Here is a 25,842-nt window from a genome sequence, read left to right as displayed (position 1 = left end):
GGTACATCCCATACGGTGACGTTTCCGTGGACTTCTTCCGGTAATGTGCACGTGAAGATAGTTGACATTGCGGACGGTGATAAAGCAGAGAACGTCAGAGGATCAAATTCAGTGATTCTCAAATTGTAAGTTAAATGTTAACTATTTTAAATTATGCTGGGGTTTTGGCTCTTTTTACAAGAATTAAGAGAATGATAATTGTTCTGGCTTGCTAGCTTTTAACGGTGTATCTGGGACAAGCTAGCTAACTATCAGTCTCAAATTTGTGTTATACATCTTCATTAGCTTAGCTAGCAAAAGACAAGGAAAACAATGTGCATGTCGCTCTGTAAACATAAACAATACCGGTGTTTACTTCTTCCTAAATTCCACACCATCCCTACACAGATGCTGTGAAAGACATTGCAATATGAAATCAGCTTGCTGTCCTCTATGTTGCATGGTATCAAATACACAGCACTTCAACATGTACACAATCAGAAAAACTAAATCTTACTGGACAATCTATCACTATCCTCCATTTAACGTGCCTCGCAGTACACACAGACTAAAAACACACTAGTGGAGTTAATAGGAAAAGCTTACACATTGCTACAAACTGTTTAGCTTTTCAGAAAGTGCAAATATGTGCATGTGTGAGTGTTAAGTACTTCACTGTATTATTTTAATGGTAGTTGAAAAGGGAAGATGATGAACTGTCATTGTCATAATTGAACCAAACCAGCATGTGCTTACATACTATACCTTCAAATATATACACATAAAACCAGCCCTCTATATAAAGGAGTTGACCACGTATACAATGATTTTTTTCTAAATTATTTTAATTGTATAAAATCAATTTATAACTACCTGCTATACACATATATATATAAAACGTCATCCAATGATTGCCTGTAGTTAAATTTGTGCGGTTGTTTTTGTTTCTTAGTATATCTGTATTTCTGTTTATTATTTATTACTACTTATAATTCCTTGTATGTGTCAAAATTCTTGGCCTAAAAATGGGAGTCTGATTATTCTCTGGTATTGACTTTGAAACTAGTCACTGTTTTTTAGGAAGCTGTATCGATGAAGCTAGTCCACTGACTGTTTTATTATGATATAACTTCATGGTTTGATGATTCTAAGCTTTCAGAATATGCTCTTGTCAGACAGAGTGGAGTGATGTTGACGATAGAGCAGAGTAATTCCTACATTGGATGGAATGCCTCTAAAACATGTACTTTTTTTTTTTTTTTTTTTTTAACAGGATGACCATGGCCTCTACCTATGCACAGCTGTGTCTGAGATGCAGAAGTCATATTTGCTCTAAGACACTGACCAGTGCGGGACAGTACTACACTCAAGTTCGGCATTGTAATACAGTGACAAGGGTACCGACCAAAATCAGCAATGGATTATCCATCTGGGGGAATCGCACGACAACTCAGACAAGACTGAGGTGGAAACAGCACATGTGCTATTACAATGACTTCACAGCCAAATATCTCACAACTGAGGCTACCAAAGGCAAGCCTGCAGAAGATTTGGCAAGAACGGATGGTGCTGCATACCAAACCCCCCTGGTGCCAAACAGTGATGCTGTGCCAGTGACTGAAAATCATTTGGTTTCATTAGGTAGATATTGCTTGTTCCTTTTAATCAAATAAACCTTCATTCAGCACCATCATTTATAATTAGATAGATTGTTTTACTTCTGGGTGTGGAATTGTCTCAATCTGTATTTCCTTCATTAACCAGATCTGGATGCCGCTGCTGAATTTTCAGCATTAGAGGAAATCACTGATGAAGAGGCTGTCAGTATATCTCCTCCTTCTTTCATGCCTCCAGCTTCCACCTCTCTTAGAGACTACGTTGACAAGTCTGAGACGCTTAGCAAGCTGGTACAACTAGGTAATCGAATTGTGGATAAATTGTTGAAAACATTTTAGTTTTAGTTAGAGTTACTGCATGATAATAAACGCTCTTCAAGTTGTGAATTTGCCCAAAACGTTTTTTTTCTGATAATTTCTCCTACTTTTCTAATTGCAGGAGTGAATCTGTGGAAGCTGGAACAGAGGCCCAACGTAGGCTCAATGCTGCTGAGACTCGATTTTAACAAAGATGTGGCTCCACGACTGCTGTTTCTCAAAGAAATTGGGGTGGAGGACTCTCACTTTGGCTATATGATCACACACAATCCCTTCTTTCTTACAGAGACTTTGGAGAACCTACAGACCAGGTAGCATGAAAGGATATCAGAAACACTACAGGCTTTCATATATACCATTGATTTACTCTAAATGCGGCTGAATAACATGGAAATGTATAACCTTACATACTTTCTGTTGCAGTAATGACAGGTCATTTTACTTCTCTGCAGGCGCATTGGCTATGACACTGTCTTAATAATGTTCTCTTCTGTTTGTACAGGGTGAAGTATCTTAAATCAAAGAAGTTCAGCTCTGTCACTGTTGCATCCATGGTGTCCAAAGCTCCTTATCTGCTCAACTTCAGTGTGAAGAGGCTGGACAACAGACTGGGTTTTTACCAGCAGCAACTCAAACTCAGTGCTTTCCATGTACGCAGCTGATCTCATTTAGAAGCTGAACTATGTTTAAGCAAAAGAAATCACGTTTCATTTTGTATTATAATGCCCTGTTGAGGTACAGTTTCAAAAGGAAATTGAAAAGTGACTTTGTTGGTAGAAAAAGAAACAGTAAATTGTAGCAAATGCCGTCTCTTTCCTCAGACACGGAACATTGTTGCTCGTCTTCCCAGATTACTGTGTGGCAGCTTGGAGCCTGTGAAAGAAAATTTGAAGGTACTGAATGAAATTATTAGAAAGTATATTTTGAGTAGTTTTGGTTTCTTGTACTTCATACTTTTTGTATACGTGTTCCACAGGTATGTGAAATAGAGCTCGGCTTTAAGGCAAATGAGATCCAGCACATAGTTATTGTCGTCCCTAAAGTGCTGACTGCCAATAAAAGGAAGCTAACCCAGATATTTGACTTCCTGCACAACACCATGAAGGTTCCCCATCACCTGATCGTCAAGTTTCCACAGGTAGAGTGCTGCTTTTTTTTTTTTCAATCTGTTTATAGTAAATGTTAACAAATTTTCTGTTTTGTCCAGATTCAGAACTATAATTCAAGTATCTACTATATCCTCTTGTAGGTCCTCAATACCAAATACTTGCGACTGAGAGAGCGTCACCAGTTCCTTGACTACCTCGGAAAAGCTCAGTATGACCCATCCCAGCCGAACTACATCGCCCTGGACCGCTTAGCGTCTTTACCAGATGAGACTTTCTGCACTGAGTTGGCTTTGGCTACATTAGAAGATTTTTATTTGTTCCAAAAGACACTTTAATTCCTTATGAGGGAATTTGAAAAAGGACTTTAAAACACAAGTGATCAAGGATACCCGATAAATATCATAACATCAGCACACGCACATGCATACATGAAAGTCTAAATATACAAAGCTTGAAATACAATGTTTTGTAAATATGATGTTTAATAAATGTACATGATGTATATCACCTGTTCTGCTTGGATTACTGCACTTCTTTACCAGCACTGTGGAACTGAAGAGACTATAAATTTGATTAAAGTTATGTTCATTCTAATGTGTGTCTAAGATTTACTTTGACTCATCAGTCTATAAAATGATTAGGCCTTGAAAACTGCCTCATAAAGAGAAGAATTAGGATTAATTTGTTTAGAATTTGTCTGAATGTATTCAACTGCAAGGTGGTTCGGTGGTTAGCACCGTTGCCTCGCAGCAAGAAGGTCGCTGGTTCGCGTCCTGGTGAGGACACTCGGGATCTTTCTGCATGTTCTCCCCGTGCAGCTCCTCCCACAAAGCCAAAAACATGTTGAGGTTAATTGGTGATTCTAAATTGTCCGTAGGTGTGAATGTGAGTGTGCTTGGTTGTCTGTCTCTAAGTGTAGCCCTGTGATAGACTGGCGACCTGTCCAGGTGTCCCCTGCCTTCACCCTAAGTCAGCTGGGATAGACTCCAGCCCCCCATGACCCTAGTGAGGATTAAGCTTAATCTTGGGTACATCCATCCATTATCTATACACCACTAGTGGTGTATAGATAATGGATGGATGTACCCAAGTACATTTCTTTTTAATCAGATTGTAATTCACTTGTAAATTGAAATTCAGTGTGCTACTTCATAGCTATGCACCACTATCATACTTTTTTCTCCACTACATTCGTCGTACGCTAATAGTTTCTGCAGAATCATCTTACACAGTGTAATGTGTTGTTGGTGCAGTATATTTTAACTGACCTTTATAGCTGCTGAAAAACATTTAAAATTATACACGTTAATCAGAACTGAAAATTACTGAAGTATATATAAGACGTTTAAGCAAACCTGTCTGTTGCAACAATAGTACTTTCAGTGTTTTGCATACGTTTTAAATGCATAAAATTTACTTTTAAGTGAATATTTTTTGCATTCAACCAAAACCACAAGTAAAGCACCAGAATCCCAATACTACTTCTGCATTTTCTTATTTACCTCCACTATAATTACTCCACTTTAATGTGACAACATATCCGTGGTAAGAGATTAAAAGTAGGTGTTTCTTGAATCTCTTTTTTATGTTTTGTTTTTTTTTTTAAGTTCTAAACTACTATCAAGAGCAAGGATTCTGGTGTAATCTAAGCTCGTATGAAAATAAATGCGATGCTTTGTGCTCTACGTTTGTTTTGTACACTATGTTAGTTTGAATCTTATATGAATGTGAAATATGAAGCTCATCGATTAAGTGACCGGAGAAATTTCCAGAGCGTGACGTATCATGAAGCTGCCCGATGACCGGAACACTGTTACCCACAATGCACAGCGGTTGTTCTTCTCAGTTGTTAACATGGCGGCGAGGGCACCAAGTAAGTAAACAGCGCTCCTTTTTGATATTTTCAATTTAGATTCACTAAAGTTTGCGTCGCGGTACTATGACATGACCATTGATATAATGCAGTCCGTAGCTTTGTGTTATTTTGATCTTTTCTGCCTGGAAATTTCTCTTAATGCATTCAACTTGTGTGTCCTTTCGTGTCCCCGTGCTAACTGATGCTAACGGGTACTGATTAGCTAATGTTAGCTCAGCGCTCGCTGTTGGAGCACCTCATAATAATGTAATTTGTAACCTTCGCCTCCTCTAAAATTGCTAAAAACTGCTGAAGGTGTTTCGTTAAATAACTACTATCGCGCCCAACTGGTATTATGCTATAAAATACATATGTGGGTATCGTCTTGCTAGCGTTAGCTGTTTAGCTGCAGAGGTTAATTGAGATTTGCTTTGGCTGTTGTGTAATTTAATCTGTCTTTTCAACGCGTATGAAAGACGCTAACTTTGTAATGTTAGTTGGACAAGTAATATATTGCTTCTCCATTTAAAGTGTATTGTCTTATCTGAGAAGTAGAAAACACAAGGTGAACCAAAAAGTAAAGTCCAATTGCCTTTCACAGAAGTTCGTGACCTGGATGACACATAGACATACGCAGTCAGATATGTGCTTGATATTGATTGTACTTTTACTTTTTGATGTAAACAAGTGTTCACATGGTGTACCATTTTTAAAATGTCTAAAAGGTTTCATGAGGATCCAACATAAATCTGTGCTTTAGTAGCTGTCAGTCTAAACCGCTTTTCCTTCCTCCCCATATCTATGCATGGATTGACAATCTGCTCCTTCTTAAAATCAAGTTCATGTTGCCTGACTGACCCTGTGTGTGTGTCTTTCATATTCTGTTTACAGCGGTGGCAGCCAGGTTCGGGCTCGAGTTCCGTAAATGGTACTACAACTTATGTGGCTTCAACAAGATGGGTAAGGCCAAAGAATAACGTATTGATTAAAACAATCAAACAGTTTTTAACCTTATATTATTATCATTGGTTTTCATTTCTAGTTTTACTGATTCCAGCACACATGATTTCTGTTTCAGGTTTAATGCATGATGACACGCTCTATGAGGATGCGGATGTGGAAGAGGCCATCAGGAGGCTTCCAGAGAATGTTGCCAGCGACAGGACCTTCAGGATCAAGAGGGCCCTGGATCTCTCCATGAAGCATCAGATTCTCCCCAAGGAGCAGTGGACGAAATATGAGGAAGTAAGTTCACATGAGCAGATTTAAATATGTGTTTTATTCAGGAAGAGGACGACTGTAGAAAAAAGATGGTGTAGTGCATTGCTTTTCATTATGTAGTTTTAAATGATATGTATAGATGCAAAATCATTTCACCTTCATCTGCTGAAGCTCAGTGTAAAGTATGACATTGTTGTCAAACTTTGAAATTGGAGAAAGTTACACATTTTTGGGTGGATTTAAACTGTGATCTGGATTTATCTTGATTTTAGTCATTTAGTCATATGTTTTTATTTTTCTGTTTTCCCTTCAGGACTACCCCTACCTGAGGCCGTATCTGGAGGAGGTGATCCGTGAGAGAAAGGAAAAAGAAGAGTGGTTTAAGAAATAAAAAGTTAGCAGTCACAGCTGTTAATCTGGTCTTCGCTCCGTGCATGGTCGTCCCCTGGTGTAATATTTAAATGAAATGTAACCTATATCAGACAGTGCTAATTAAAGAAATGTACATTTTGAAAGATGTTTAAGTGTCCCTTTTTATGTAATGGACAGCAGGTTATTTGAAGATTTGATTTACTGGTATGACAAAATGAAACACATTTGTATGCTTCCTAATATACAATCTGTGACATGTTGCATTATTGTGCTGTTTACAAATCTGATTATATACAAAATTTAAAACAGAATATAGACATAAGAACATGTACAATAGATACATTAGGAAAAATATCTTAGTAACCAATATCCATTAGGGTAGTTACATCTTTTTGCACTGCATGTTTGTCTGTTTTACAGACTGTAAGAGGTGCTGGAAGAAAGTATTGATCCTGGATGAGATAAAACAGTAAAATCATATAGTATGGAATTTCTGTATGTATGATGTTAATTTATAGCCAGATAGACCTGGCTTATTAAATCTGTTTTCACAGTCAAGCACAGACCAGAGGGGACAGTTTAGTGCAGCCTAAGAACACATCCTCATAGAAACAAACTGTCCACAGGGGCCGTCATAGTCAGCATGCAATGACATTTCTATAAGCTTTAAAGATCTGCTTCACACAAATGTCCAAGTTTATATATAATCTGAACTCAAAACCTTTTTCCCTGCGCCAATTTATCTTTGTACAGGAAACCTCATTAGTCATCTTTGTGAGCCTGTGATCTCCTGCTGTCCACGTCAGTTATGGTACCTATAAAGTTCCCAATGACATTGTTAAAAGATTTCAACATAGACACCCCAAGTTCATTGCTGGTTTCATGAATGTCTGGATCGTAGGCCCCCAGGAGGGGAGTGCACACTTCCACACTTCCTCTACCAGCTCCTTCCAGGATGCCCATCAGCTGACTCCTGATCTCCTCAAACAATTCCCTGTTGTAATGCAGCAAGACTGCATCATCAAGAGGATAAGTGACATCCTCAGAGTAGCATTCACGGGGCACTGGTAACTCAATGTACCTTAACTTAGGAAAGCCTGCGGATAGTGTGGAGAATAACCTCCGTAGGGCAGCAGAGGTCAGAGGGTTTCCCAGGAGCTTGAGCTCCTCCAGTCCCTGACAGAGAGCCAAAGCACCAATGAAGGGGTCCATGTGCTCGTCCGTTATGCTGCATTCTTCGAGGGCCAGGCTCACCAGTGTTGCAGAGCAACGACTGAGCAGTTTGTGGACAGAGGTGGAGAAAGAGCCGAAGATGTCATGTCCACTGATGTCCAGCCGAACCAGGGCTTCGCTGTGGAGGCTGTTGGCCAAGTATGTCATGTCGACACGGTTCAGGCAGCAGTTGGCCAACTCCAGGCACTGCAGTGGTGTGTTGAGAGGACTGGATGAAGGAAACAGGTAAATGGAAACATTACATTTTTTTGTTCACAGTCGTATAGTGGATAGAGAGCATTTATGTGCTCTGTTACACTGTAATCATCTATTCAGTAATCCTACAAATGATGATGTTCCTTGCTCTGATCTGGTAAGCATTGTTACAAATACTTGTTTGTATTCACATGTTTTGTTTTTCCAACATTTCTCCACGTTTACATTCTGAAATTTGAATCAGCGAAATCAAATGCCATATTCGCCTCCTGTTCTATTTAAATGTGACCTGTGAAGAATATCAAGCAGGTTTCAGGCTGACCTGCAGCTGTTTGTCCTCATATTGGCATCATGTCAGCAATTTTAACAACAAAATACCTTCCACTGTTAAACAAGAGCCTTAAAGCTGGAATGTGCTGTGCCGCTGGTTAAAGGTGATTATTGTGAGCTATATTAAAGCTCTTGATGCTGCAGGGTGCATGTAGTATAGAAATCAGAGCCACCAGCAGCATCCATCACCTCACTTGCATGAAGATGCAGACAAAGGACACCTTGTTGTCTGTCTTTATCTCTCCGTCTGTCTGTTTACTCACATGAGCAGTCTTCGTAGGTGTCCGGTGAGTGTCGAAAACCCAATGTAGAGCTCGGTGAGTCTGCTCAGCTGTGCCAGCAGGTTGCCAAGGGTGGCCAGCAGATCACCATCTAAAGAGTTCAGCCTCCTCACATCCAGCGCCCCGGCCGGCAGCGTTAGAGACTGTAATTTAGGGAATTCCACTCTGGATAGCAGCACCTCCAGGTGTACGGCCTCCAGGGGGATGTTGTGGACCACCTCCAGCTTTGTGATGGACTCAGGCTCTGCTAGGCGAAGAACGTAGAACAGCTGCTTGAGAGCGAGAGAATCGGCCCTGAAACTAACAAAACGGAGCTTCAGAGGACAGTAGCGGAGAAGCATGAAGGCCTGAGCCACCAGCTCGTAGTTGCGTCCAGTGACGAAGCCGTTCAGACGGATGTCGATGGATGTTTCGAAGGCAGATCGGGACACGTCGCTGGCTTGCATGGCCACCATTGTCTCATAGCACATCTGGGTCAGGAGCTGGGTTCTTGCCCATCGACCCAGCGTGGACCGACAGGGGCAGGCCTGCTGCTCAATGTCCTTAAGGGCTGTCAGGTCCACCACGTGCAGGTTCTTGGCATAAGTTCTTGGAGGAGACAGCACATAATCCTAATAAAACAAGGGAATATTATTGGGAAGTCTTTTAAGGTAATTATCTAGTTAATCTTGGAGAATATTTGCAAATTAAAGGCATTAACACGAGAAATGCACCTATAACATGAGGATGAAATGAATATTATTAAGCATGCTGTAATCACAACTACTTAGGTACCTTGAGGCCGGTCAGAATTGCTACCAGACAAGTCCGGCAGGTGCGAGAGGTGAGATCCAAGTCACAGTCGATTGTCTTTCCCAGGAGTCTTTGTAGGTTGAGCTCAGGAAGAGGCCAAGTCTGGACCAAAGCATTCAGCAAGTCGGCCTGCTCATGGAGATAGCAGGCCTTGAAGAGAAGAGGGTAGAGGTTAAAAGACACACAGCTGAGGTTCTCCAGAGCACTTGGACCAGTTTGGGTGAAGCCCTCAGCAGCGAGGAATCGCAGGGACTTCATGTTTTCAGTGATTTCTTGTCAGCAGGTGTGTGAGTTTCTTGGCTGGTCGTTGAGAGCTGCTTTCAGACAGCTCTGCGTTTCAGTGTTTGGCCTCCTCTGGAGCTGCTGCTGTGTTGATCTCCCGTGTTGCTGCCTGTCTGGCTGTTTGGCATTTGTTTAGGACCAGGCTCGCTGTGGTGAGAAAGAAACAAGGCATGGGGACCTCGTGGTAGGTAAAGAGGGGCGACTGAGTTTATTAATAGAAGCAGCTGTCTCACGTCCTTCGTCGGACACGGTGTCTATTTGCAACTTTTGGCAGAGAGATAAGTAGAAGCAACCTTTAAATGCTGGGGGGAGGCTTCACTTCACTGGTCACAACACCATGTTGTGAGGCTGCACATGAGCTGAATAATCCATAAATAATCCAAGCCTGAGCTGTGATATTATCTCTGTTTGATGCTTAATGCAATTTAACAACCATGTTATTATGAAGTGCTTCAGTTTACTATCTAATTAATAATTGTTTTTACAACTCAGCTGCTATATGCAACATAGGTTTGCAATGCATCATGGTCTGACTCCTATAAGGGTGAGGTTTTTTGTTACTGTGGACACCTAAAATATATCCTGCTTGCCTTACGTTACTGAACATATCTCAGTGTGACATTATGATGTGCAGTTTGTGTGAAAATTAGAATTCCAAACAGACAAACTGTGCCCAGAAATGCAGAATATATTGCAGACATCTGTTATGTACAGCTGATAACTAGTAAGTGATGCCATCAAGAAGAGAAAATTATAAACTTGCTCTGATTCTAATATGTAGTATGAAACTAATTAAATTGTTAAATATTCCATCCATTCATTATCTATACACCGCTTAATCCTCACTAGGGTCATGGGGGGGCTGGAGGCTATCCCAGCTGACTTAGAGTGAAGGCAGGTTCACCTGGACAGGTCACCAGTCTATCACAGGGCTACACTTAGAGACAGTCAACCAAGCACATTCACATTCACACCTATGACAATTTAGAATCACCAATTAACCTCAGCATGTTTTTGGACTTTGTGGGAGGAAGCCAGAAAACCCGGAGAGAACCCATGCTGCACGGAGAGAACACGCAAACTCCACGCAAACTCCACGCAAACTCCACTGGGACGTGAACCGGCGACCTTCTTGCTACGAGACAATACTGCTACCAACTGCGCTACCTTAGTTCCATTAATTACATATCAGCCCAGAAAGAAAATATGTCATCATGTCAGGATAAACAACACACCTTTATATGACGTTTTAGTATCCTCAACATGAAAAGTCACACATACTTAATTTTACGTGATGAAAATACATAGTTTTAGTCAAAATATGGGCAATATGCAGTGTAAATATAGGGAATTTAACTTTTAAATAGTGTTATGTTTTAATACACCTGACATGAATTGCTCTATAAAGTGGTATTCAGACAACAACAAATGAACTCACCTTCCAGGATTTAAGTGTGTAATCTTACACAATTTTCTTTGCATTAGATAAAAATGCATTTTCTTAGCTGCGTATAATATAACAGAGTAAATCCAAGGACCAGCTGAGTGGCCTTGAATATACTGAGAACACCAGCTCCTCTTACCTGTCTCTTATATGTGTAATATGCAGTTAGGAGGGGTGATAGTGGTGGTGATGATGGTGATGCTCGTGGTGGTGATGGTGCTCGTGTCTCTGGGCCAGAGGGACCCCGCAGGAAGGCTGAAGATTAGAAAACACTTCTCGTGCTGGCTGAGCCTTGAAGCCAGGGTGTCTGAGGGGTGAGGCAGCTCCTTGTGCCTTGGAGTGAAGCCTCCTGCTGTGTGAACTGTGTGAGGCTGGAGTCTGGCTAGGATGGCACTCTGAAGCAGAGTGTTGGCCATGTAACCTGCAGGGCCTTCCCTCCACTCTGCTCTTTTCTCTCCCCGCCGGCATGGCTTTGCTTTTCAAGGAGTGAACAATGGAGAGGCCTCGAGGAGAGAGAGGGGACGTGCAGTTGTCCCTGAAAGCCCCTAGGTGATGCTGAAGAGCCTGGCTGGTCTCTGCAGAGGGCAGCTCTAAAGAAAAAAACAAGAAAAACAACTAAAACTAGAGGGAAAAGAAAAGACACCAGCTTGTCAAGTATTTATAGATTCATTCATAGTAATGGAGGAGTTTCTATACCTGTGTTGTCAAACTTGGAGGTGTAGTTTTCAATGCCAGCCAGATCCATGTAGTGTTTTCTGCGTTCTATGTTTTCATCCGCGCAATAGATCCTTCTTAGCGGGCCTCTTCCCTCCTGTGATTCACTCTGGTCTTTCTCTGCAGCTGTTTTCAGTGACAGCAGGTTGTTAACATCACAACAATGACAACAGTCTGCCATATATATATATATATATATATGTATGTCCAATAAATTCAGTAAAAATGTAACTTCTGTTTACTTGAGCAAGCTGAAGGAGACACAACCAGCTTGATCTTCAGGGGTCTGGTGCCACCGTAAGGCTGCTTCACTGATGCCTCTAGAACCTCGTACATGGAGTGTATGAGACTGGACATGTCCTGTCAAACACACATACAATGTTCAGAGATGCTTTAAATTTAATTTATGCCAACAGAAATCAAAAAATGGAGCTACCTCCTTTGTGACTTTGCCGGTGTTGTCAAAGTTGTACAATGTGAAGACCCACTCCTGCCGAGATTCATCCTCCAGCACCACCTCTGTGTCCTGTCAATATGAGCACACGATGAAAGAACAACGAGTTCACTGAAACTGTACGAGACATTTAGTGCAGTTTTAGGGATTTAGGGAAATTTACTTCATTGCTTTCTTGTCTAGCGGTAGATGAGAAGATTAATCATGATACCATGGTTATAACTGTCTGTTAAATAAAGGCTACAGCCAGAAGTTTATTAGTTCAGCTTAACATAAAGACTGGAAGCAGCTACATAACAACACAATATACCAGGTTTGTGACAAGTGTAGTATTTTGTGGTGGGTTGTGTGCAGGTTTAAACGCTATTGTTGTTGGGGTTCTGGTAGAGTTTGGCAGTTTATTGTTGGTTTTGTTCTGCTGTGATGTGCTGTGCATGTTTTTTCAGGCTGGGCGGGGCCGTGGCCGAGGAGGACTCGCTTGTTAATTCACCACACCTGTCTCCTGTTGTAATCGGCGCTGCTCTTAAGCTGGTTTCTCCCCGCACTGCAGCGCCAGACGATTCACTCTGCTTCGAGCGGTAGATCGGCCAAAGAACAGTTCTCTAGATCTCGAGTTGTTGTTTGTTCCTGATTGTTAATCCTTTCCTCTCGTTTCCTTCGCCTACCCTAGAGCCTCTTCAGCCTGAGGCCTCATCCAGCCCTGCCACCACGACTCCGCCACCAGCCGCAGCACTCCGATTCGCATTCACAGGTTTTTCCAGGCATCAAGCACTTCTCCCCTGGAGCAAGGATTTCCCCTGCACTGGACTACTTCCCTGGAGTCCCCGAATCCCCCCTCACCTCCTCCACTGAAGGATCGACGAGCACGGACACTTCTCTCCCCCCCGCTTCCTTGGTGTCTCACAATAAACCTTTTTGTTATCACTCCTGCTTCCTCTGTCGCATTCTGGGTCACTCAACACACATTAGGAGTATCTCCTAACAATTGTCTTATAAAAACTACACTAAACTATACCATTAGAGAAGGTCGAACCTATGAAGGACATCCTTGTTGAAGTGTGCAACCTTCTACTTCTCTGCAAATGACCCACACACTGCATAAACTCAAAGCAGAGCTGTGGCTCTCGTTTCGCTTCAGCCAGCCTGCGACCACGACATGTTGGAGCTTCACAACGAGAGGAAGAGGCACTCACTGTCCCGTCAGCTTCAGCACGTTCTTGTCGTGGTCATAACTTTAAAAAAAAATATTCACTTCACGTCACAGATTCATTTTGGAATCCAAACATGTTGATGAAGCACAAGAAGGGAAAATAGTAAATTCCACAACTTCCTTGTAGGTCTGCTGGTTCGCTCATGCCAACTTAGTTACAACAAACAAGCCCAAAAAAGGAAATAGTTGTATTTCCCATCAGCGAGTATGCAAAACAGAGAACAACCCATAAGCAAGACAGCAATATATGTAAAAACTATACTAGGTTTTCCTTTTCCGGTTTGTTCCAGTTATTATTTTGGTTTTACTTCATCTACAAAGCCCTGCAGAGGATAGTTAGAGGAGCTGAGAGGGTCATCAGAGTTTCCCTCACCTCTGTCCAAGACGTTTTCCAGAGCTGCTGCAGGAGCAGGACCCTGAACATTGTCAGAGACTCCTCACACCCTCTCCATAAACTGTTTGAACTGCTGCCATCAAGCAAACGTTTCTGGAGCGTTAAAGGGAGAACCTCCAGACTGATCAACAGCTTCATTCCTCAAGCTGTCAGAATGCTGAAGTGCTGATCCCGATATGCAAACACTTGTTTATTTAAATTGCTTTAAGTTATTGGATCCTGAAGAAACACTCTCTCATCTTGCCTGTACTACTGTGTATGAACAGCAAAATGACAATAAATCTGATTTAATTTTGATGTCCCATCATTTTTTTCGTGGTCAGCTGTCATAACTATGGCTTCATTTAATCTGATTTCATTCTTACTTTAATAGTCTTGATTCACATGTCTGCTTAGATTTATTAATAGCTGGTAGCTGCTCTTAATTAATATATTTTCTTACTGGATATTAACTCACATGTATTATTCATGACTTTGACTGTGTTTTCATATGTTTTATCCTCACATAGGTGTTGTTACTTCTCTGGCAGTTCAGGCTTTTTGCAGGACATTGTGCTTCTACATGGAATGAAATCTACATTATAGATGAAGTTTTGCTTGCCTGCTCTGACACTTTTTGACCAGAAGCAGGACTCTTATCGTCTTGTTTCCACTTAACTCGCAGAAACTGTGAGAGGTCAGGTCCTGTTTTCAGGCTTGATGCTTAGCTACATTAATACCTGTTACTAAAAACTGTATTTCTGGGGATTGCAATCATTTGTGTGTTGCATGAGACAAACCTTGTGGACTAAAACAACACTGTGTACGCAGACGGTTGATATAATTATACAAACATATCAGAACGCTAAGAAACTTTAAACTGAAACACTCACAGCAGCGTGGTCATTCCTCTTCTTTGGTTGTTTCCTGATCTGGAAGCTGAAGCTGTTCTTTCTGTCAGGTATCTTCTCTGGTGGCAGAACCACTAAACAGCACATAAAGTTAGGCTGTAATTATAGTCATTTAGTCAGCCCTAAGTCAGCCGTATGTGTTGTGTTAACAGGCTGTGTATCTTTAAGTAATTTCGTTTTCACTGAATGTTTCGCAGAGGGGAAACTGAAACCTGACCGAAAGCTGTACATCCAAAGGTCGAAGCTTTCCCACACAAATATAAAACAGATGTCGATAATTTCACTATTTCCTTCTCTCATGGGAAACTTTTAACGTCTCGGATGAAACTGACACAATGAAACAACAATTCATAACACGTAGAAGGAGAGTCAGTGTAACGTACGGGGGTCTCTACTCACCCTTGAGGTTGCCGTTATGGTCAGACTTGTTTTCCCTCAACTCTACGTACAAGTTCTGTGAAAAAGAGCATAAATTACCAGAGAGCACACGTGTAAGAGAGGGAGAGGGAGGAAGCAATTAAGTGATTTTCATGTCCCGCGAGTGTGCGGGTAGAACTCCAGATGTGAACAACGCCGAACAACGTTTGAGCTCCTGTGGATTTTGCCTGTTGTTCGTTTCCCACCAGTTCTTTCTGACGGGATTACATCACGCACAGGAAAACGCAGAGAAATGGGGCAGAAATAAGGAAACAGGAAGAGAAAAGTGTCAGTTTGGATAGTAGTTTAGCTTCGTCTCTTTTAACTGTTGACATCTTGACCTTTTCTTCCCCATCACATGTAACTGAAGTTTAACATGTTCTCTTAAACCTCCTGGGCCCTGGCCACGAGTGTATTGGATGTCTTTGTTAAAAAAAAAAGTTTAAGAAGAAAAATGAAATCCACGATCAATTTTACAACACTGTATACCTCTATAGAAGTGATTGGTTTCCTCAAACCTGTAGACCAGGTGTCAAGTAACACGCAAAAGCTTTTTCTATCATGAATGAATAAAGATGACTAAAGATTCTAGAGGGTCAAATTTACAATAATGATGGCAGATATCTAAATTGGAATGGAAAAGAAAACTGAAGTGTTAAATGTGAACATCCAAAACTGCACTCCCATATATTCTGTATTCTCACTTCTTTAGCTATACGTCAAACCAGACAGGGTCAGTTTTCAAACAATGTAGCTGATTATATAAAAAAATAAAGCACTCAATAAAACATATTTGACTTCATTGTCATGGCCATTCTCTGTGATAATTATTTCCACACTAAATGTTTATTTTTTTAATTTTTAAATCCATAAAAAAAAACCTGAAAATCTGGCAGCAAGGATGCCAAATATTAAGAAATGGTGGAATACTGAAATGTTCAAAAGCTGTAAAAACTGTGAAAATGATGGCAAACATCTGTAAAACTATGTTGTTTTTAGCAAATTTAAATACAGTAAAGCTGTGTAATGTTATGGCCACACATTGTAAAAGAACAAATCACTGTTGTGTTTTTTTTTGTTTTTTGTTTTCCTTTGGTGGAGATTTTACTGGATATTGTAAGTAATTAAGCAACAATCTGTGAAATAATTAAATAATAGTTTAACTTTTTTTTTTAAACAAATATATATCTTCCATCAAACATTGGCAAACGTCAGTAAAATACTGATATTTTTTGCAGATTTAAATGCAGTAGGAAATTTAAGGTGAAACTCTGCAAAAGAACAAATTAGCATCATTGATTGATTGATTGAAAATTACACCTAAAACTCTTAAAAGCTTGTTTTTTTCTTCCTTGTTTTACACAGTGTACTGCAAAACAAGGAAACACTGAACCCACAACACGACAAACGTCACCAGTGTCACACTGATGCTTTGGCAGATGAAGAGGAGCATCAAAAACAAAGATAAGAAGACGTCCACATACATGCTCAGATGCACACAGTGCGACTGGTGTTTCATTACACCCTCATGTCTCCGTCTGTCACGCTCCGCCTGTCGGCTGTGAAGCTTCGGTTTGACTTCCACGGAAAGAAGGCGCAACGCCAAAGAGTGATAACAATGATGCAGGTAACAGAAAGGAGCGTTTGTGTTAGAACGACAGTGTTTTTCTGCTTCCTTCTCTGTTGGACTAACTCATTACACGTACTCCATTCATGCACACATCCTGATCAACAAGTGAGTTTTTTAGGTACAAAAATGGAACAAATCACACCTTTTCTATACATGCAACACAAAGAAGAGAATCAACATATGCAAGGTTAGAAAACACACGCACAGGAGCTTTAAACCTAATGCACAGCTTCTGATATTCAGTGTGGGGTTTATTACGAGGTGACACAGTGGTTAGCACCGTTGCCTCACAGCTAGAAGGTCGCCGGTTCGCGTCCCAGATCTTTCTGCATGGAGTTTGCATGTTCTCCTCAAAAACATGTTGAGGTTAATTGGTGATTCTAAACTGTCTGTAGGTGTGAATGTGAGTGTGCTTGGTTGTCTGTCTCTAAGTGTAGCCCTGTGATAGACTGGTGACCTGTCCAGGGTGGGATAGACTCCATTAGCTGGAATCCAGTTAGATAGATAATACCATGGTAGACTCATGTATTCGACCAGCTGAACAGTCCCTACTAGTAGTCAGATGCAAACATTCATCACACCAACAAATAGCTTGTTTTTTTAAACATATATATTGGATGTAACAGGACAAACCAAAGCTCGGTTTATAATTGGCTTGTAAGGATGAATTTAGCCCAAATATAATCCTCCCTGTGGGCACCTAAAAGACAAACAGAGGCTAAACCGAGAAACACGTTTGGATCCACTGAACTCAGGTACGGATTCAACGTCCGTCTCCAAAGTATTTACAAGTGGGATAGTTTGTTTTAAAACTTGAAACCAACCACTCCTCGTTCTGTCACATAATACTCGGCTAACACTTTGGGAGATTAAAATCCTGCTCATGATGTTTGCTCTCCAAAGTGACAACATTTACTGACACTGCAAGTCAGCCCTCCTCACACACACACACACACACACACGCCATGAAAACATCATAGCAAAGCAAACAGGTTTGTGGTTTTTTTTAAAAGTTTCGTTGTCAACACCTGAGCCTGACTCACTGGAATTTGGCAGGTAAGTATGTAAACATTCAGTTAATAGGGAAGGGAGGCTTCATTTTGTTTTCCTACATTTAACTCACTGGACAATAGATGTCATTGTGTGCTTATTTGTGTGTTTGTTAAAGTTTTAAGATTGGTTCTACTTCCAAAAACCATTCAAAAACATTGTCAGTGTGTTGGTTTATTTGAAAACTGTGGCACTGAAATGCTTTAATGTAATATTAAGAGCTAAGTTAACACAAAAAAAACAGGACTCATGACTCCAGAAGCTGCTAGAAAACATTATAAGATGAGTTAACACAGCCAGACTTCTTTGCCATTCGCAGCTCTCAGCGGCGCTGTCACGGAGGATGAAACTATATTAGGCTGGAAAATCTAATCGCAGGAAGTTCTGTGCCATTAATGAGCGCAGAAACTCCACCACGGAGCCTTTAAACATCTTGGCAGAGTCCGTTTTTTTTTTTTTTTCCAAAGTGCAAAACTTTCCAGAGCTTTCATGTAAGCACTGTACAAATACTGTGCTCAGCCTCGGACTTTATTAACCTCAAAACAACAAGTTGAAGTGAAGAGAAGTGAAAATGATGGTTGGATAAGTGAATTAACTGTTTCTGAAAGGGGACCCTTTGAAGCAAATGAGATGCCCGTGATTTGTTGTCACCACAAGATCTGGTTACACAGATTCAATCGGGTGAATTGTCACCAGACTCCGGACCATAAAGCAGCTTCTCTCAATTATGTTGCACCATTTTTTCTTTTTACTCACAAGCATCCGGGCGTTAAACATACATGCCAACCATCTACATGTGATGCCATTTACGCAACAGCCTCACACTCTCTCCCCCCACCACCACCACCTCCAAACCTCGCAGTCCGTCTGGCTGGAGAAGGAAAGCAGTACCAGATGTGGAGTTTTTTTTTTTTTTTTTTTTCAGTGCAGTTGGGTATAAAGACCTTGCTGTCTGGAGGGGGTGGGTGTGTCGCACATCACAGGGCTTGGAAGTCTCTTTATAGAGATGGAGGAGGAAGGGCGGAAGAATAAATAAACGGCCGCCTCCAAACATGTTTTATGTCTCCTTCATGTGATGTGAGCAAATACTGTTTGTCCCCGATCTGAAATCGAGCTGCTGGCGCTACTGATGTGAAGAAGCTGAATGTGATTTTACAGCTTGTTTTTGTTTTTCTGCAGCTATGAGCACATAGCCCTGGGTTTAATGTTCATGCATTTATTGGGATGTTGTGGAGGAGAAATCTGCTGTCAGCTACAAATCTGTGTTTAGGGTTGAATCTGGTTGTTTTTAAGTATATAGTTCAAAATCACACACATTTTGCGGCGTCTAGACTTTCTAAACTCTCCTTAAAACTTTGGTACTTTCAATTAAATCATTTTTATGCCACTTTTACTCATTAGATTTAAACTTGCTTGTACTTTAGTTCTATTTTAGACTTTATCTTTATAGTTTTCTGCTCTTTTTAACGTCTTCAATCTGTTCTTTTTACTGTTTTAATCCACTGATGATTTGTAAAGCACTTTAAAATCACCAGCAGTTTTAAATTAAATGCACTTTCCCGTGAATATTGAGTAAATCTTAAGACATAGAGAGTCTAAATTAACTAATTTACCAACAAAATACATAAAACCTGGCTGCAATTTTCTTATAAAGCTGGTTTGGTTTCCATCCATCACTGCTTCAATCTTAAATCTATCAATACCAGATCGATTAAAGACAATCAAAACAAGCACTGTGAGTTGTTTAATTGCTGGATCAATACCCATGTTAGACTATTTTAAAAGCATGTAAAGAAAATCAGATTTTTTTCATCTACCTCTGTCAGTCTGGTTTTGTGGATGTGGCTGCGCTCCAGCTCCCTCTGACAGGTCAGCACACTGGAAGCCAAACTAACACCTGAAAAAAACACACACACACAAGAATAAACATTATAAAAACACATATACAACATCTTTCCTGAAACATTCTGTGACCGTGTTGACTGTCTTACCTTCTGGACTCTGTCTGCGTTTCGGAGCTGTCCACAGAATGAGAGAAAAGTGAGCGCTGGTAATTTCATTTTCTTAAAAAACAGGCTAATTTAATGCAACTTCTCACCATGTTTGGAGTGACATTTCCCCATCCTTCGATCAAGAGACGCTCACGATGTCCAAGCCAGGAAGGTAAATTACATTTGGCATCAGAGAAACGTCCATTGGGGGACTTTGAGTCACTTCACAGACGAGCAGAGCTTCAAATGTTTGACTGGGATGTTCGTCAAAGAGTCCGGAGGCGCAGCGAGAGGCTTCCCTGCTGCGCAACTGCTGCTCCGGTTTGGGAGGATGTCGGGGCTCTAGTGGCAGAAATGCAATATAATGTTCTTAATTATGTTTTCATTAGTGTAAACACAGCTTTTCCTTTTCCTTTCTTTGTTTAAAAGCGTTCTGAGAAAGTTGTACAGACTTTTAATAATGTTAGCAATTAGTTTCTAGAATGTTCTAAATCAAGAATAAAGTCATCCAAAAAAATCAAAATATGTAATTCCTTAAACATTTGCCAGTGTTGCATTTAGTGTCCTTCCTTTATTATCATGCAACATTATCGCAACGTTTTTCAAATCTTGTGACGTGTTCCCTCAACAACATTCCCAAAACATGATCAGTTCTGCCTTTGTTAATATGTGGCATTACAGGAACATTTCATAGAAAACATTCTGTCATCTGAGGATCTGATAACATCTGGAAAACATTTTTGGAATGTCTGTTTGTTCTGCTTTTGTTATTATGTAACATAACTTCTGTTATCATCCTCCAAAAATCCTCTGAATGTTCTAAATAAAAAGTTCTGTCTTGTTTCACTTTTAACCTTAATGGAACATTATTTGAAAATAGATTTTCTTTTTTTTAAAGTGATCTTTGCACATCAGATTAAAATGTTTTCTATTAAACAATGTTATTGTTGTTGTTTCCTGTTGTGAAGGGAATTCTGAAAACAGCATCAGATGAAGTGTGAGTAGCTAATGCAGCCTCCATCCAGTGAGTCAGACTATCAGGAGATATAACGCGCATGTACGTGCACCTGGGCCGGCTGTGGCTCAGGTGGTTGTCTACTGATGGCAAGGTTGGTCCCCCCTCCTTTCTTTTGAGAGAGATGCCACTAAATCCATCCATCCATCCACTATCTATACATCTATTAATCCTCACTTAAGGGTCATGGGTGGGCTGGAATCTATCCCAGTTGACTCAGGGTGAAGGCAGGGGACACCCTGGACAGGTCACCAGTCTATCACAGGGCTACACTTAGAGACAGACAACCAAGCACACTCACATTCACACCTACGGACAATTTAGAATCACCAATTAACCTCAACATGTTTTTGGACTGTGGGAGGAAGCTGGAGAACCCGGAGAGAACCCACGCTGCACGGGGAGAACATGCAAACTTCACACAGAAAGATCCCGGGTGTCCTCATCAGGACGCAAACCGGCGACCTTCTTGCTGCGAGGCAACAGAACTAACCACTGCTCCACCTTGCAAGCCCCGCCACTAAATCCTACACACTAAAATAATCATAATAATGTGTTTATATTGTGTATGCATTTACTCACTTCTAATCAGTATGAGATGGAGCCTGTAAAATGGCTGTTGCCACCTTAAACTTACCTGTTTGTGGGTTGCTGTTTTGACACCTTTAGTGTAGAATTGAGCTGTGAGAACTTCACACACAGCATTATGGTAGTGGCTTGTCAATTGTAAGGTAGCCACGTGCTAAAACATGCCTTGCTTTATTGCCTATTTCCTTCTAAACGGAACCTTACTTTACTAAATAAAGACCACGCTACATTCAGAGTGTCTTGAAACTAGCAGCTGAGATCATAAACTTATCAGAAAAATGTTTACTGAGGTAACAGCTCAAGTGAGAAATTGGGTCATTTTCCCAAAGACTTCCACATAATCTGACTTAATCTTATAGCCAAAGGAGTCGTCCCCTGCTGGCTGTTACGAAGAACACCAGTTTAAGGTGCTTCTGCATCAGTTTCACTTTTCAGACCTGAAGGCTATATCCATCTTTTATACAGTCTATCATGAAAATGCATGATGTGCAACAGAATAATAGAACTGCAACATGAATTAAGAATACTGGATGTTAAAACTTAGCTATAAATTTGGTAAACTTCATCAAGCAGAACTGGAACAAGACACGTCAAATCATGAACTGCAGCATCTCTTTATGCTCTGATTAAAAGCATGACATGTTGAACAATAATTACACTTCTTTACTGTTTCTATTATTTGAGCTTTTCCAACATTATTTTATTGTTCTCAGTCTAATTCAGTAAAAATATAAAACATTTAGTAAAAGTCATTGGCAAACTGGGAGGTTAAAAAAAGAGCTTTTTGTTTAATACCAAATACAAAAGTAATATTTCAGTGTCACTGCTGTTTCCTTCGTATCAAATTACAACTCATCTTTACACTTTAGTAATGGCTGTGGTTGACGACCATTATTGTTTTCATTATCTTACATAACTGTACATTTATCTGTTTAAAAAGCAACGGACTCAGTCCGTATCACAGTCCTGTTAACTGCTGCCGCTGACAGACTCTTTGACGGTGAGGGCCGGTGTGGGTCCTATGTGGGCCCAGATGTAGCCTTTCTCCGGTCGTATGGGGATGGTGGGGAACGGAGAGCTCCGTGACTTGAAATATTCAGAGGGAGCGTGGCACACAAACTCCAGGTACTCCATCTTTCTGGGCAGATCCTCCTCTGGACCTGAGACAACACACATGGTTCTTTCAGCAAAATCCAACAAATCACACTTTGAAACAAAGAAAATGACTTAAATTCTGAACAACTGCTCACCAACAATGTACGTCCCAGGATCAAACTGGTCCTTTGGGCTCGCCTGAGTGGGGATGAGCCAAGTCAGTGCTGCACTTTTTTCACAGTACTGGTCCTGTACGAAGCCTCGGATCTGAGCATAGTAAGGCTTCCCGTCTTCCTCATCTGTTACCTTGATCACGTCTCCTGTTTGGTAGTAAACACCCTGTAAACAGAGCGTGACAGTGGTCTGACTCCTTCTCTCACATGCATCACAGGGGCTAAGTTTTACTACAACAGTGCTGCTGTTAGATTAAGAAATGCTGAAACCAGATCAGGACATGTGCTCCAATCAGAATGTTGTAGATTATAATATGATCATTTTTAACATATGAGGTGTGTCAGAAAACTTCCAGGACTGGAGGCACAAAACATATAATGTAAACCCAAACTACAAACTACAAGTTTTCCCCTTCAGCGATCAACCAGCTTGTCTACAAAGAGATCCTGCAGCGTTTGCTTCGTTTAGAAGAGGCGAGAGTTGTGGCAGGACAAGTTGTGGCTGCTTCACCATGACAACGCACTTGCTCAGAACACCCTGAGCATCCGACAGTTCCTGGCTGAGAAGAACATCTCTGTGCTGGAGCAACCTCCCTACTCACCCCACCTGGCTCCATGGGATTTTTTTCCTCTTCCCCAAGCTCCAGGGAGTCATCAAGGGGACCAGTTTACAAGACGTGGACGACATCAAGATGGCTGTGACGACGGAGCTGCGGAGGATCCCAGAAGAATCCTTCCAGGAGTGCATGACGGCGTGGCAGAGAAGGCTGGGAAAGTGGGTTAGACTCCAGGGGGATTACTTCGAAGGGGAAAACTTGTAGTTTGGATTTGAAATATATCTTATGTGACACCAGTCCTGAAACTTTCCTGCCACATGTCGTATGGCAGAAAAATCTGATTATTTTTGCTCAGTAAGGATAAACACTGTACCTTATAAAATACGGATTCTGATGTGATGATTGTTGCTACAGATTCTGGTGCTTTGATTGGCTAAGGAAAGAGATCACACACAAGGGTCAAAAGCAGAAACTCTTTGTGGAGGGAAAAAAACTCAATTACATATCTGTAACTTACATTTTTGAGTTTGAATATGTGTCTCCTTCCCTTTCCTTTTGTTGACACTTTCTTCTCAGATGCAGGAGCTTTGTACTTGGTGCTTCTCAGCCGCGCAGACCTCCTGTGGATCTCCTGCTTTGACTGCAAACGAACACAAGAACGGATATCAGACATTCAGATGATACTGATTTATGGTTCGGTCTACGACAAATCAGAAAAATATAGAGTTCTGACATTTTATATGCAACAACGTAAAACTGGAATTGAAACAAATTTCCAAATTTTTGAAGCTGAAACCACCAAAACATTTCTTGACAAATAAATGAAACAATGAATCTGTTACTTGTAACTACATGTTTCTGTTAAATGCTTCTCAGTAATCTGGACCAGGGTCTCTTTGAGAGAAGTCCAACTCTAGGAATTCTGTCAAATGACACATCATTGCAGCAACCGAATTTACCTTGTGCTGCTGTAGTGATTTTAAAAATTATCCACAAACACATATAATGTATTCGCAGTGATATATATTTGGGGTATTGTGTTGCAGGACTTTGTGGGTTGTCTTTATGCACTCACCACCAAATGCATCTCTTCTCCTGGACCAAACAGCACTTTAAATAGTACTTTACTCAAATTACTATTAAATTAAACTCATGAAAACATGTAATTCCAAGGTGCAGCTTTGCATATGACTGTATCATCATGAATAAAACTAATTCAAAGGCACACAGTGTGAGAAGCCCTGGTGTTAGCAGCCTGCACTCACTGTGATATTATGATGGATAAAGGGTTGAGCACACAAAGAAAGTAGGATGACCTGACTTTGCCTTGTGCATAAACATTTTAGCTTTATTTTGCTATGAAATAAAAGTGTAAAATAGTACAACTATGAGGTTAAACCCTGAAGATTTCTGGGCGTGCACCCCTCAACACGCAGGCCCTGTGGAGGAAGCCTGTGACTGACCTGCTTCCCCCCGCCATTGCTGGGCTGAGTGTTGGAGGACATGGAGGGTCCTGACGGTCCGCCGCTGCTGCTCTTCCCTGTGCAGTTGTTGCAGAGGATTTCTCCCTGGTTTCCTTTCTTCCACATGGAGGAAGAGTTGGTCTTGCAAACAGCACAGCATGGTTTCAAACCCAGCGGCATCCTCAGCGCTCACAAAACGACGCCAGCGTACGACGAAACGAACGCAGCTCAACAATGAGATGAAACTGCTCCTGCTGACTTTTTAGCGTCAATGTCCGACAACCGTGACTCCCAAATCTGACACCAACAAATAAAATCTCCTTCCTGCAACACGCTGACCCTAGGCTGTCAGATACGACAGTAAATTACGCGTGACAATAACCAAAATAAATTGCAACCATGATTGTTTATTTGTGTAGCGCCATTGCTAGCGCCACTGTTCTTCTTCGGTGCTTTCGACTGAAATACTCTTCTTCTACGGTTGATATTCGGGCATTTGCCAAAGCCAAACGCCACCACTGGACTGGATGACACTGCACAGAGCTCAGTTTGTGAATATGTTTAATTTTTTAAACATTTTATCTTACCTAGATTTTATATTATGATTTGAGCCACTATGGAACGTTTCCATTACTGTCACCCTTGAGGAGAGCACTACCATGAGGATTGAAATGTTTCAGTGTATGACAAAAGTGATTATTCAGAACAGCTGTGTATTGGTTTGCAGCGGTCCTTGTGAAGGTTTGTGATATTTGTTTCACATTTTATTACTAAAATCCGAAAACAAGATTGGAAACAGTTGCTTTCAGACATAGAGTCGTCCTCAAATTTATTCATACTCTTCCATTAAAGAAAAAGCAAAATTCACAATAATCCCTCAAATAACTAGAAACTGAAAAAAGTAAGAATAAATAGAAATTTGATAAATTATAGTTTAGCGAAATGAAACATTGCTTTTGGATTGTGGTTGACAAGAATAAAAAAGCAAAAAACAAAAAAAAAAAACTGTCCTGGACAAATTAGAGCACTTTGCTGATGAGCAGTGGACCAAAATAGCTATCAACAGTTGCAGAAATCTGATTGAGAGTTACAGAAAACACTTGATTGCAGTGATTGGCTCAAAGGGTTGTTCAACAAAATACTAGTTTACGGGTCCCATCATGCTTGTTTGCTT

At 40.8% G+C, this 25,842-nt stretch overlaps 5 protein-coding genes across 5 annotated transcripts; 2 read left to right on the top strand and 3 right to left on the bottom strand.

Annotated features, from left to right (window-relative positions):
- The first annotated feature begins 56 nt into the window (after window positions 1-56).
- On the top strand, window positions 57-3,616 carry mterf3 (mitochondrial transcription termination factor 3). Its single transcript, XM_008306553.1, has 8 exons — window positions 57-125; window positions 1,253-1,620; window positions 1,744-1,896; window positions 2,035-2,224; window positions 2,416-2,563; window positions 2,735-2,806; window positions 2,890-3,051; window positions 3,163-3,616. The coding sequence occupies exons 2-8, from the start codon at window positions 1,254-1,256 to the stop codon at window positions 3,355-3,357; spliced, it is 1,287 nt and encodes a 428-aa protein (XP_008304775.1). The 5' UTR covers window positions 57-125; window position 1,253; the 3' UTR covers window positions 3,358-3,616.
- Window positions 3,617-4,818: 1,202 nt separating this feature from the next.
- On the top strand, window positions 4,819-6,613 carry uqcrb (ubiquinol-cytochrome c reductase binding protein). The gene is made up of 4 exons (XM_008306542.1): window positions 4,819-4,895; window positions 5,769-5,837; window positions 5,956-6,122; window positions 6,412-6,613. The coding sequence occupies exons 1-4, from the start codon at window positions 4,877-4,879 to the stop codon at window positions 6,487-6,489; spliced, it is 333 nt and encodes a 110-aa protein (XP_008304764.1). The 5' UTR covers window positions 4,819-4,876; the 3' UTR covers window positions 6,490-6,613.
- A 38-nt stretch (window positions 6,614-6,651) lies between these two features.
- Window positions 6,652-9,565, bottom strand: lrrc14b (leucine rich repeat containing 14B). The gene is made up of 3 exons (XM_008306520.1): window positions 9,284-9,565; window positions 8,492-9,120; window positions 6,652-7,911 (listed from the first exon to the last, which is right to left on the bottom strand). The coding sequence occupies exons 1-3, from the start codon at window positions 9,557-9,559 to the stop codon at window positions 7,233-7,235; spliced, it is 1,584 nt and encodes a 527-aa protein (XP_008304742.1). The 5' UTR covers window positions 9,560-9,565; the 3' UTR covers window positions 6,652-7,232.
- A 162-nt stretch (window positions 9,566-9,727) lies between these two features.
- Window positions 9,728-20,045, bottom strand: LOC103376160 (protein naked cuticle homolog 2). Its single transcript, XM_008306532.1, has 10 exons — window positions 19,885-20,045; window positions 19,778-19,804; window positions 19,604-19,683; window positions 15,089-15,143; window positions 14,672-14,763; window positions 12,178-12,267; window positions 11,984-12,101; window positions 11,724-11,867; window positions 11,167-11,617; window positions 9,728-9,730 (listed from the first exon to the last, which is right to left on the bottom strand). The coding sequence occupies exons 1-9, from the start codon at window positions 19,907-19,909 to the stop codon at window positions 11,193-11,195; spliced, it is 1,056 nt and encodes a 351-aa protein (XP_008304754.1). The 5' UTR covers window positions 19,910-20,045; the 3' UTR covers window positions 9,728-9,730; window positions 11,167-11,192.
- Window positions 20,046-21,980: 1,935 nt separating this feature from the next.
- On the bottom strand, window positions 21,981-25,105 carry gatad1 (GATA zinc finger domain containing 1). The gene is made up of 5 exons (XM_008306509.1): window positions 24,669-25,105; window positions 23,723-23,845; window positions 23,579-23,638; window positions 22,631-22,814; window positions 21,981-22,540 (listed from the first exon to the last, which is right to left on the bottom strand). Exons 1-5 carry the CDS (start codon window positions 24,846-24,848, stop codon window positions 22,350-22,352), a joined length of 738 nt encoding a protein of 245 aa, XP_008304731.1. The 5' UTR covers window positions 24,849-25,105; the 3' UTR covers window positions 21,981-22,349.
- Between the last annotated feature and the right edge of the window lie 737 nt (window positions 25,106-25,842).

This window comes from Stegastes partitus, unplaced genomic scaffold, assembly GCF_000690725.1.
Source record: "Stegastes partitus isolate 25-593 unplaced genomic scaffold, Stegastes_partitus-1.0.2 Scaffold46, whole genome shotgun sequence".
Taxonomy (NCBI): domain Eukaryota; kingdom Metazoa; phylum Chordata; class Actinopteri; family Pomacentridae; genus Stegastes; species Stegastes partitus.
This window is presented reverse-complemented; position numbering and strand designations above follow the sequence as displayed.

Coding starts and splice junctions, on each gene's coding strand:
- mterf3 (XM_008306553.1), top strand. CDS start 1,254: ATGACCATGGCCTCTACCTATGCACAGCTGTGTCTGAGATGCAGAAGT. Junction 2,564..2,734: donor TCAAACTCAGTGCTTTCCAT/GTACGCAGCTGA, acceptor CTCTTTCCTCAG/ACACGGAACATTGTTGCTCG. Junction 2,807..2,889: donor CTGTGAAAGAAAATTTGAAG/GTACTGAATGAA, acceptor CGTGTTCCACAG/GTATGTGAAATAGAGCTCGG.
- uqcrb (XM_008306542.1), top strand. Junction 5,838..5,955: donor ATGTGGCTTCAACAAGATGG/GTAAGGCCAAAG, acceptor TTTCTGTTTCAG/GTTTAATGCATGATGACACG. Junction 6,123..6,411: donor AGTGGACGAAATATGAGGAA/GTAAGTTCACAT, acceptor TTTTCCCTTCAG/GACTACCCCTACCTGAGGCC.
- lrrc14b (XM_008306520.1), bottom strand. CDS start 9,559: ATGAAGTCCCTGCGATTCCTCGCTGCTGAGGGCTTCACCCAAACTGGT. Junction 9,121..9,283: donor CAATTCTGACCGGCCTCAAG/GTACCTAAGTAG, acceptor TTGTTTTATTAG/GATTATGTGCTGTCTCCTCC. Junction 7,912..8,491: donor CACCTACGAAGACTGCTCAT/GTGAGTAAACAG, acceptor TCCTTCATCCAG/TCCTCTCAACACACCACTGC.
- LOC103376160 (XM_008306532.1), bottom strand. CDS start 19,909: ATGGGGAAATGTCACTCCAAACATG. Junction 19,684..19,777: donor ACGCAGACAGAGTCCAGAAG/GTAAGACAGTCA, acceptor TGTTTTTTTCAG/GTGTTAGTTTGGCTTCCAGT. Junction 12,102..12,177: donor CCGGCAAAGTCACAAAGGAG/GTAGCTCCATTT, acceptor TGTGTTTGACAG/GACATGTCCAGTCTCATACA.
- gatad1 (XM_008306509.1), bottom strand. CDS start 24,848: ATGCCGCTGGGTTTGAAACCATGCTGTGCTGTTTGCAAGACCAACTCT. Junction 23,639..23,722: donor ACATATTCAAACTCAAAAAT/GTAAGTTACAGA, acceptor CTCTTTCCTTAG/CCAATCAAAGCACCAGAATC. Junction 22,541..22,630: donor TCCTGGGACGTACATTGTTG/GTGAGCAGTTGT, acceptor GTGTTGTCTCAG/GTCCAGAGGAGGATCTGCCC.